At 33.3% G+C, this 12,092-nt stretch overlaps 2 protein-coding genes across 5 annotated transcripts in view; both read left to right on the top strand.

The window, feature by feature from the left end:
- The window catches only part of LOC128990686 (CCR4-NOT transcription complex subunit 6-like), a 232,634-nt gene that overhangs the window by 200,273 nt on the left and 20,269 nt on the right, over positions 1-12,092 (top strand). For all 4 annotated transcript variants that reach the window (XR_008490555.1, XM_054413204.1, XM_054413203.1 and 1 more), the window contains one exon: positions 887-1,038. Coding sequence is in view for 3 of the 4 variants with exons in the window: in XM_054413204.1 (XP_054269179.1) it covers positions 887-1,038 (152 nt within the window). In the remaining variant the exon portion in view is untranslated. The remainder of the gene's footprint in view (positions 1-886; positions 1,039-12,092) is intronic.
- Positions 2,544-3,822, top strand: LOC128990687 (protein YIPF5). The gene has a single exon (XM_054413206.1). The coding sequence runs from the start codon at positions 2,752-2,754 to the stop codon at positions 3,535-3,537; it is 786 nt and encodes a 261-aa protein (XP_054269181.1). The 5' UTR covers positions 2,544-2,751; the 3' UTR covers positions 3,538-3,822.

The raw sequence follows: 12,092 nt of genomic DNA, 5'->3' as shown, positions 1-12,092 counted from the left end.
ATAACAGACGTTATCACGATTGCAGGAAATAATCGCCGTTTCCGCGATCACAAGAAATAGTCACCAAAGTTGAAATAATCCCTAGAGACGATTGTGGATGTTGCCGTGGTTGAGTGAAACCATCACAGGTGTTGTCACAGTCTTAGTGTATTTTTTACAGTTATTGTCGCAATCATAAGAAATAATCAAAGGTGTTGAAATTTTTCCCCAAAGTATAAAAAAATAAAAAGGATATATATTCACGTCTAGCCCCGTCCCCTATCAAATCATTACTAATGTGGGCGCCCATGGTAATTGGTGTAAGAATACTTTTTTTATAATAATTTACAGTATTTTAAGTTTTAAGACCTATTTATAGTTTTCATAATACAAGTTGTACAACTTTTTGTTATAAAAGGATTTACAATTCTTTCATTCTAACTTTTAAAGTACAAAAAGCCAATAAATATATATATTTTTTAATTTCACTAGCGCTTTCAAAAACTATGTTTTCATCTTCATGCTGTGTCAAATAATATATATATATATATATTGGCCTTTTGTACTTTAAAGGTTAATTAAATTACCAACCTTGCAAATTTCATGTCGCCATAATGACAAAACCTGTACAATTGCGTTGATACACCATCACAATCAAGTCACCTTTGCAAAGAAAATCAATTTAATTCAAGCAAAACCAGCAATGTAGAATTTAACCAGAATGTTTTAATTACAAGGATCAATTCTATTCCTTGACACTAATTGTAATTCAGGCTCAATTAATTATGCTATCCCTGCAAAGGTCGATTTCAGTAGCAAGACCTGGGTTTTTTACCAACCTTTTACAAAGTAAAGTTTGTGAATATCGATGTTTGAAGACATTTACCACGCAGTGATTTTTCCGCAGATTCACACTAATCAAAGAACACCTGGTAGAGTTCAACCAGCTGGCGATGGCAAACTCGGAGGGTTCAGACGACATGTTGAACAGAGTCATGCCTAAAGACAACATTGGACTGGCAGCGCTGCTCAAGACCAAGGAGGCTGCTTGGGACAACGGTAAGTCTACCTGTTACCATTTTTTTTGTTTTTCTTATTTCATTTGAATTCAAAGTAGCTTAAAATAAATTTTCTAATAATTTCAAAATCTAGACTAGTTTTAAAAACGATTAATCTAAGATTTTAGCAATATTTTTCCTCTATGTTTTGTAAGTGACTAATTGCTAAAAAAGTTTAGTTGCTATATTTTTTTTTATAATAGGTTAAATACCTGTAGTACTGTCTGTGGTCCTAGTTTAGGTCAGCAACCCAGGTTTAGAACCTAAAGGTTCATTTTCAAGCTGTCAACAAGTTAAAAGCATAATCCAATCAAATTCTCTTTATAACAGGGAAGAGTTGTTAAACACACGAAATTGGTGTGTTTATTTTCTGGTTGATCAAGCAAACTCGGCCAGAAGCAACATTTTATTGATCGGGAGGATTAAAAATGTTTAAACATTCTGGGTATGCAATTATTATTAATTTGTTTATTCTTCTGTATCACAGTTGATTAGAGGGGCTTTAAGAAATTGTTTACAGTTTGAGATAAAAATTATAATTTGTGAGTTTCTACTCTGGATTAGCCATTTTTATGAGTGCCTTTGTCTTTAAAATACTGTGTTTTAAAAATATCAATATATATCTTTATTTATCCAGCGTACATAAGATACAAAGTTCTGTTTTACATGCAAACTTTTGTCATGTACAAGTAATTTAAATTAAATTAAGTAAATTAAAAAGCAACATTCTTCATATAACATTCATTAAGCATCATACAACAGATTAACACTGACTAATCCACCATTATAATAATTTTTGTCTCACTATGTATTATTTTTATGTTTGATTTTTAATGTACAAGTGATGACATAAAACTGAGAATTCCATTTGGGTGTATAGTAATCATTGCAATTTTTTATTCATTTTTCAAAATTGTGTGGTTATTTGTATCATAGACTAGTATGTTTTATTTATGTTTGTATCTTATTCTGATCTTAAATCTTAAAAGTCCGTTCTTGAAAGCCCAATCGAGTGTCATGTGCGACTGTGCGAACGGTGTAAAAGTCAAGCACATGGTAGTTCCTCGATTTACTACCAGAGTGTAGCTCAAGTCAGAGCAAGCAGCAGACGATACGAAATATGGACAACGGTTGCATTGCAGTTGTTCCAATCCAATACTGTACAGCTGGAGCGGTTCTGTTTATCCGTTCCCATTCTCGACCCGATCAACAAGAGAAGAGAATCATCAAGAAGAGAATACGTGGAAGTCGAATCAAGTTTCACTCGACCCAATACACTCGTTAGCAAAACATATTTTTAAAATTTTCGGAAGTACCGTAACTTTGGTTTTGAAAATTGTTACTTCAAATCATTCATTTTGTTTTATTTAAAGTTTTTCATTAATTGAAAGTTTATTATTTGGGGACATTCCTCGTTCGTTCTATTCAACTAACTCCAGTCCGCTCCGCTGTTCAAATTTAGTCTGTACTGATTGATTACTGAACTGAACTGAAACTGGGATTAGGAATTTCGGATTACAATTTGATGTGGTGGTGTTTCTGTTTTGTGGTTACTTCTTCAATGATTGTATTTCTTACTGATAAATTTGGTGTCTCGTGTAATTAGTGTGTTTACGCTTATTGCTAGTCATCGTACTACAGTATGTAAATAGACAATAATTTTCTCTTTCTGTCTTCAACTGATTTTGTATCCGTAGGATAACCGAGCCTAACAATGTCTGGTTTTTGGAACCCTGATGATCCATCGGGACACAACTATGGAAGTGGATATCAACCTAATTTTCAATATAATAATGATGAAATGGTGTTGAATACTGACCAGTTTACATTCCACGAGACAAATTACGATAGCAGCAAAGGCGAATACGAGTATGCTCAATACAACCAACCTAACCAACAAATGCCAAGTCAACCCATGTACACTGGAAGTTTTTATGATCCTAATGCCCATGACTTACCTCCAACGATGGGTGGCAATGAATTTGATGATGAACCACCTTTATTAGAAGAGCTTGGCATCGACCCCGATCAAATTGGAAAAAAGATTTTGGTGGTCTTAGATCCATTTACATCAACTGTACCTATCGGAGATTATGATCTTGCTGGTCCTCTGGCTTTTTGCATATTATTGGCTGGATTTTTGCTATTATCAGGTGGAACTGCTCACTTTGGATATGTCTACAGCTTAGCAATGACAAGTTGTTTCATGATGTACGCTCTTCTGAACTTAATGACCACTAGTGCGGGATTTACGCTAACATCTGTGGCATCAGTTCTTGGGTATGCCTTATTACCTGTTGTGGTTCTCTCGGGAGTGGGAGTGTTGTTCAATCTACAGAATGTTTATGGACTTGTTATGGCAGCAGTTGCTGTTGCGTGGTCTAGCTTAGCTGCATCTAGATTATTTGTCACAATTTCTGCAGATAGAGGGCAAAGGCCATTGATTGCGTATCCTTGCATTTTGTTGTATGCAGTTTTTACTTTGCTAGTTATTTTTTAAGTCTTTAAAAAGGGATTGATCTTTTCATATCTAACTTATTCAAAAAGAACTAGCCTACATACGTTATGTATAACATATTTATTTTTTTCAAGTTAAAACTTGTCCTGAGCTTTATTTGTGTATCAGCTTTTATTTAAAGTAGCTTAAAATGTTTTAATATAGGCCAGTTAACTTAACTTAAAATCAATTTGTTGTACTCTTGAGTTAGGCCTAAAGACAATTCATATCTATTGTGCTTATCATTCGTCATTTTTAATCATGTAAATATACGCAACTGTCAAATAACTACAGTGGTTTTTAATTTCATAAGCCTCTTCTGCTAACTTACAAAGATTAGGGCCTATGTATACTCTAGGTTATATTTTTACTTGTTATCAAGACTAGGCCTAGTCTATATTTTTTCAAAATAATTATAGCTTATAAGTAGGTTACCGTATATAGGCTAAATTAAAACTTAGGCCTAGCCTAATGCCAAATAATAAAGCTCTCGTTGTTTATCAACAAATATTTCAGAGTCAAAGTACCAGTAAAGCTCTCGTTGTTTATCAACAAATATTTCAGAGTCAAAGTACCGGTAAGTTAGGCCTACCTATTAAGTTATCGTTCTATTATTTTAATTGGGTACCGGTAACTTAGTATCCTATTACATTTAACTTGTGGATCTTTACTTCCTAATGTGAATCTTTGAGTAGAAAAAATTCTGATTTTGTCCAACCAGTGTTTTCCTAGGGTAGAAATAGGCAAAACGGGAAAAATGATGGTTGGTGTAATTTAAATAGCCTAGCATACTGTTACACCCACAAATATTCAATATTAGCCTACTAACTTACCGTAACTTAACGTATTAAGGTGGAGGCCACTCTGTTTAGGTGCACGGTAATGGTTATTGGTTAGGTTAGGTTTATGGAGTACTTTGGTATTATCCAGAGGGCACTTATTTTGGAGAGATTTTTTTACCAGAGACCAAAAATAACTACCGGTACATAATTGGAAAGAACATACCGGTAATTTAATTGACTTTCTGTCCAAATTTGACATGATTACGATTAGCTGCCTTTGAGTTCTGCCTCGCAGAAAGCAGCGATGTCGGCGAGGATTGAGTTAAATGCGCCGCCGCTGCAATACTCTGTCAAGTAGGTATAGCGCGCTGCGATGGTTATGTTAGATTAGATTATCATAAATATGTTTATGGGACTTTCCTCATTTCGATATGAATTGAATGATACCTGATGAGTCATACTTTTTCCCACCCTCTAGATACAGAAGATAACCAATACAACATAACAAACACATATTGAAACATATTCATGATAACCCAACCTAACATAACTGTCGCAGCTGTATAAGGGTGGCCTCCGGATAATACCCAAGTACCGTTTATGTTTTCAAAAAAGTGTTTCTACTACTCTTATCTCAATATATAATTAGAGTGATAGCCAGATGAGTCAATAACATAGGTAAACTCTAACCTAACCTCTGCCAGTAACCTTCACACAATAGGAAAATTAGCCTAAGTACCATTGTTTTGTGTACCTATCAATAACTTTTGAAAGGTAAGCTATTCTCGGGTATTTTTTTTTAAGATCCCTCATATTAGCTTATTTTCTATAGGCTATTGGGAATTATAAGCTATTACCGTAGTTCTGATGGTAAGAACTCGACTTAGGATCGATTAACTTTTTCGTTATGATGTCCTCAGAGGCCACCATTTAAATGTTATAGGCCTAGCTTATAGATTTATATACTTACTAGCTGTTTGCCCGTTCTACTTACGGGAATCTTGTAGTAAGTTGAAACCTTCTTATATTCAGAACAGGAGTTGGTTTGCATATGAATATTTCCCGATATGCTGGCAAAACTATTACTGTACCATATAGGAATACATAGGCCTATAAACCTTCGCAAATACAATATCTGACAGTGTCAAAGCCAAAACGAATGTTTCACAATTATATGTCACTCGATCGAGTAAGTCCATATTTTATATCTAACTAGCTGTGTGCCCGTTCTACGCACGGGGATCTTAAAGTAGTCAGTTTAAATCTTCTTATATTAAGAACAGCAGTTGGTTTGCATATTTTTAGATATGCTGGCAAAACTATTATACATAAACCTTCGCAAATGGACGCGTTGCAGAAAGTCAACAGTCCCGGAAGGTCAAATAATTTATACCTGTGCCGCTAGGTCAAAAACTACAATGTTTGCAGTGTCTGTAGATCAAAAATCCCAGTAAGTCAAATAGTACAGTCCGGGCTAAAAACGTAGTCTATGTTAAAGCAATTGACTTATTGGGAATTTGACCTAATGCAACAGCAGTTTTAATATAACGAAATAAGATAAAATATAAGTTCAGTTTCGCTGAGTCAACAGTGCCGGAAGGTCAAAAGTATAATCTGTTAAAAAGAGCGATAGTCCTCTCGACGCATGACTTCAATAATTTCGTGTTTTGGTGTACTTAAAGTTGTGCTAAAATTTTGAAAATTGGCACAGAGCTTCTTGGTTAGTCCTACTCGATGACAGTTTTGTTGGAACTTTAATTATTTACCAATCTAATTAATAAAAATTGATATGTATGGTGAAATATTTTTAAATCGTGATTTCTAACATGAAAAAGTTAGCATGCGAGATTTTTTTTTGTTTTTGGGTTAGAGATGTTTTGTCTGTGGCAAAGTTGTAGCTAAAAGTGCGATGCGTAAAATAAATTTTTTTTAAATTTTTTACAATAAGTGGTTCAATAGATAACTTGGGTTGAAGAGGACGGCAAATTTAGCATTTCGCAACGCATGGAAAGAACTACATCGTACGATGCGACTGCTGAGTGGACTTTTAATTTACAGTTCTAAGGACAAGAAAAAGATGAATATACAGATTACCAGTACATTCATATTATATATAAAACATCTTTCTGTATTACCAGCTTGACACTTATATTTTTCACTTATATTAATAAGAATACATCATAAACAGGGTGTTAAAAATAAGCGGAGAGATACTTTACCTAGTTAGTAATTCCTTGGGTCAAAATAAACAGAAAATGAAGGATAAGATTTTTTCCAAAATCGTTTCGTTAACCAGATATCCGCCATTTTGTATTTTTTACATACCGTATTTATCTTTACACTTTTTCAACCGATGTCTATGAAACTTGGTATGTATGTTAAGGTAGGAGAGACCCATGTTATAAAAAAAGATTCATCTCGATTCACCCTAAAATTTCTACATTTAACACTTAACTACAATATAATATACTTTACTACACCACAATATTTACGTATCACCATAAATCTTTAATAAAATAAAACGTTAACATTTTTAAAATTCAAAGTAAATCAATATAATCTTTCTTTTTTGAAAAATATAGTAAAAAAAATAAGGCGATGTTAAAATAACGACAGGCGAGTTTCGATCTGGGTGTTTACGGTTTGAACCTAGGAGGATTTAACATTAATTAACATTAATGTTTAATCCCCCTAGGTTTGAACTAATTGAGAGGAATACATGAAACCGAAGGGGGGAAGTAGCAAAAAGTGCACTAGTACTTACTAGTGTCCAATTACAATTTGATGGATTTAACCAAAACCTTTTCTATTTCACTTATTTTCAGCTGTTAAATTTCAAACGATACGTTTTAGCTACATCATTAACATTATTATCATCATCATCGTTTGAGTTTGGGTTTGCGGCAATGTATTTTTATGTATAAACCCTTTAATTTGATACCTACCAAACTTGACCTCTGCTGCTATTAATTGACTGTATGGACTATTAATTAACAGCTGTGTCTAAGGATTACGTCGGCCTTAAGTCACTAACAGGACAACAAGATCGCTCCACTCATCACACACTCATCTCCATTCATACTTGGCTTAAAATGCATACATTTGTATGGTCGCCATTTCAAAAACAAGTAAAATAGTATTACAATTATATAAGAATTTTGTCTTAGTCTTTGTGGTCCATCCCTCTTAAGGGATAAAAAAGTGATAATAACTTTTCAACCATACTGTATAACGCCAACACGAAATTTTTCCGTTGAACTCCTCCGCATTTCTTAGGCGATTTTGACCATTCATGTCTCATTAGAGAGAGCGTGTCACGTAAATTTGCAGACCAACCTTACATTTTTAAATCCCTTGGGCTCAGCCCCAGCGGCTCATGTTATGAACCCATGCTATGCCTATGAAGAACATATTGATTTATTTATATTAGGATCAGCCCAATTAATTGCTGTTATGCAATTCAAGGAAATAATGTAGGCTACATTATTAACATGTTACTGATTTGTTTGAAATACTATATTTACTATTTCAATTTGGGTTTGCTGGATAATTTAATCCATTTTACCAAACAATAAAAATTAATGGACAAAGTACTATATTTCATGAGCAATCATTGAAAGGACCGATTGAAGTCCTCATCAACCAAAAGAATGCCTACTAAAGCAAATAAAATTGAGACGAACATGTAATGCACAAAATCAGATGGTTCTTAAGTATGTGAAAAAATGTATCGCTATTCAAAAACAGACGGAAAACTTGTAAACATATTCGTGACAATGGGTGTAACCATGTTACATGGCTACATTATCAATGACAAACGTGGACAACCTTATACGAGTGTGAGTAAGTCCGAAAAACTCTAAAAAACAAGCAATAAATTGCAAGAACCGTTGCGCCGTTGCTTATATCATTGGGTATACACGTATCCACTGACGTGTATACTCGATGCTTATATCGAACTGTTATATGTACATCGTGAGTTGTTCCATTAGTTGTTCCATTTAGTTGTGTGTCCATTAGTATAATATTTTAGTTGACTCTTTTAAAGTCGGCGGAAATTGTGACTGTTATTACCCTTGAAATAATGTTTGTGTAGTACTTTGCAATCCTACCAATGCTTATAGAATCATACGATTACAATTTTCTGGTTAGAATATGTCGCATAGAGTGGTGACTACTGTATATTTTTGGTTTGCTTGTAAAACAAGATCAACAAAGATTTTCCATCGACTTAAACAATACGATACTCCCAAATTGTTCATTGCAATAACAAAATATCACACAGTTTGATGAATATTTGTGTGTAAACCACATACAGTACACTTGTATTCTATCTATTTTACCTTTTATTTTTCCAACACTTTATAGAAAATCACACATTACGTGATGGGTGAAGAAAGGCTGTATCCCATGTGTTTTATAGGTAAAGAAGACAAGGGCGGTCCTAGACATATATTTTGGGGGGGTCACCGGGGGCCTGGGGGGTATGGAATACCCCCCAAAAAGGAGGGGGGTCCTGGGGTTCCCCCCGGGAAAAATATATAAATAAATAAATATAGGCTATACAGGGTGATCAACTCAAGGAGGCCACCATTGGGATATCGGAAACTCAAAATGGAAGACATTCCTTTATTTTTTGTGGCAGTTAAAAATATGATTTTAGTTTTTTGAAATTCGGCCACCATTTTCCAAAATGGCGGCCAATTTTGAAATTTCTTATCGAACCCTATATTTTATCATGTTTTCGGATAGAATAGGCAATTTAAAAACTTTTTTATCCCTGAAATTTTTTCGATAAACCCACTCGTCTAGGAGTTACCGCCTATGGAAAAATGACTTCCGGTGTACATATTACATCATGTAGCTCCTAAACAAGTAAGTTTATAGCAAAAATGCGAGGAGTAAAAAGTCTTACAATTGCATCCACATTCAAAAAAGACCATAAAATTCATAAAAAATATGAATTATATTATTTAAGAAATGGCAGCAAACTTGAAAAGTGGAAAACTTTTTATTTTATAGTCTTTAAGGAATGTAGATGCAATTCTAAGACTAATTTACTTTTTGCAATTTTGCTCTAAACTAACTCGTTTAGGAGCTACATGATGTAAAATGTACACCGGAAGTCATTTCCCCATAGGCTGTACTCCTAAACGAGTGGGTTAATCGAAAAGGGTCAAGGCTAAAAAAGTTTTGAAATTGCATATTCTATCCGAAAACATGATAAAAAAACTAAAATCATATTTTTAACTGACACAAAAAATAAAGGAATGTTCCCCATTTAATGTTTTCTCTAATTCTTACCGTTTCCGATTTCCCAATGGTGGCCTCCTTGAGTTGATCACCCTGTATATATGAATTTGAACGGATGATGTTTTTGGCCTCTAGGGAGCTCAAAACGAAAAATGAAATCGGTCCCGGGTCCAGGTGTTACCATAAGTACTACGGTAATAGCTTATTCCCTAATGGGAAATTCTCCAAAAACCTAATAGTTATAAGGTAAACGCACCAGTAGCTGACAGTATAAGAAACTATACGCACTTAATAATCCGTGGTTTTGAATAAATAGGAACTAAAGAGATATTACGGATTTCATGTGATTCTAAATTTAGTGTAGTTTTCAAATTTGTTATACAAAAAGGGGTTTTTAAATATATTTTATAAAATGTTTAAACTTAATTCAACCTTTGTACGTGTTCCAGTGGCTGACAGTGAAAAAAGTGCTTGTACCAGTAGCTGACTGTCAATTGTCCCAGTAGCTGACACTGGCACTATAAATGTACTAGCTGCTAAACCTAAGGGTATTATAATTTATAAGACGAATACAATCTAACTTAATAATTAAATTATAAAATAATGTAAAACGTTATTAAAAAAATTTATTTTACATATTTTAAAATAAAAAATATTTACATTAAAAAATATATACCTATATATTTTATATATATTTAAAAAAATATACATTTTTTAAGATAATTTGGCTTATAAATTAAAAAAGTAAAATCATTTTATAAAAATGTGAGATCACATAAATTATAAATAACATGCAAATGTCGATGGGTAAAACCAATTTAATATTGTGCAAGTAGCAAATATCCCCTGTCAGCTAGTGGAACTTGTATGGCTTTTGTGTACCAAAGCCTGACATTGATATAATTTTAAATCCAAAACCCCTAACACCCCAATTTTTCATGAAATTGTCAACAAAGGTATAATTGATAAAAATAATGAGCCTAATCATTAATACTATTTAAGAAATTTAGCGAAATGACAAAAAACCAAACTTACTTTCTTAACAATTTCATTAAGGGAATCGACTAAATGTGATGTGTACAGACAGGGTCGCTTTCAAACCACCACCATTCCACGAGTATGGGCTAAATTTCACTGATTTTTTTGTAAACAAATCAAGGATAAACATATGTTCTTCTAACAATGCAATCATGTGTAAATATTTTTAAGAGACCACATTATAATGTTAAGAAACTCAAACTGTCAGCTTCTGGAGCACTGTCAGCTACTGGTGCATTTACCTTAAAGAACAATATTACATTCAACCAGCTGTTAGTTAAAACAAATTATATGGGACTAAAACAAATCGATGATTACAAAGATTCCTTTAAAAAATAATTTGAACATCCTTTTATTTTACTATGCATCTATCTATATATTAATAGGCAAGCATGTTTCTTTAAAACCTTTTTTCTCAGCTCGTGTGAATCGTAGGGAAAATCTACGCATACCGTTGGAAAGCTATTTTCCTGTAGGTGTGCAGAATCCCTTTATAAATTTAAATAGGCTCAAAGATAAGCACAAAAAATGAGTTTAAAAATTTGAAAAAATTAACATGGATCTTATGCGTTGCTATGCTGGTTACGAAATAACAACGAAATATAAACAGAAAATCAAAACAAATGGAGGAAACTCCAATCACATGTTTTATTTACAGTGTGGGGTGAAAATAGATAAGTGAGTACATTACATATTTTTGGTCGAGTTTCGACCACTGGACGACCTCTCGTATTTAATTAATCTGCCATCCTCATACCTAAGAATTGAATGTATCAATGATCAGCATTACACATAGTATAAATAAGTCAACTCTAATTATATCTTTAAATTTGTTTCCAAATGCTGAATTTGTGACACAGATGCTGAATGTTTACAGCTGTTATGTTAAGCAAATTATATTGTACTAAAAGCTGGCTTAGAAGGTTAGCGTCGGCTGCTAGACTTTTTAAAAATAAAACTTAATTTCTAAAAAGCTGGGACCCTTAATTATAATTATGGCTTTGACATTCCCTAGTTCTCAAAATTATCTTTCTTTCAACACAAAACTAATGAAAATCCATCGTCTGGTTGATTCAGAATCGTGAAAAAATCCCATTTACGTTTTAATAATATATATGATAGTTTGGACAGGTTTCAACCCTTCCGAGGCGTAATACATTTACACAGTTTATATGTAGACTACATTATAACTCATAAAATAGTTCTACAATTAAATGGATCTCCTTTTACAAACGTATATAATAACCAGAAATTTTCAGATCGTCCTTGCGTGTATTTTAGCCACAAATTTTGACGAAAGGCTTTTCATTACATAAACTATACCTATTTACAGTGTTGACCAAACAGTTGGCAAGAAGCATTAATAGATAAGCTATGTACCAAATATGATAATTTTAGCTCTATTCTAATTATGACAAAACACGAAGTAACTAAAAGCGAGTTTTGTTGGTGTAGTAAGCGTTGCAGGAGGTCTACTTTACACTG

The sequence above is a fragment of the Macrosteles quadrilineatus genome, unplaced genomic scaffold (genome assembly GCF_028750875.1).
Source record: "Macrosteles quadrilineatus isolate MER2022 unplaced genomic scaffold, UCM_ALF_1.0 Scaffold_3__2_contigs__length_128488019, whole genome shotgun sequence".
NCBI classification, from domain to species: domain Eukaryota; kingdom Metazoa; phylum Arthropoda; class Insecta; order Hemiptera; family Cicadellidae; genus Macrosteles; species Macrosteles quadrilineatus.
This window is presented reverse-complemented; position numbering and strand designations above follow the sequence as displayed.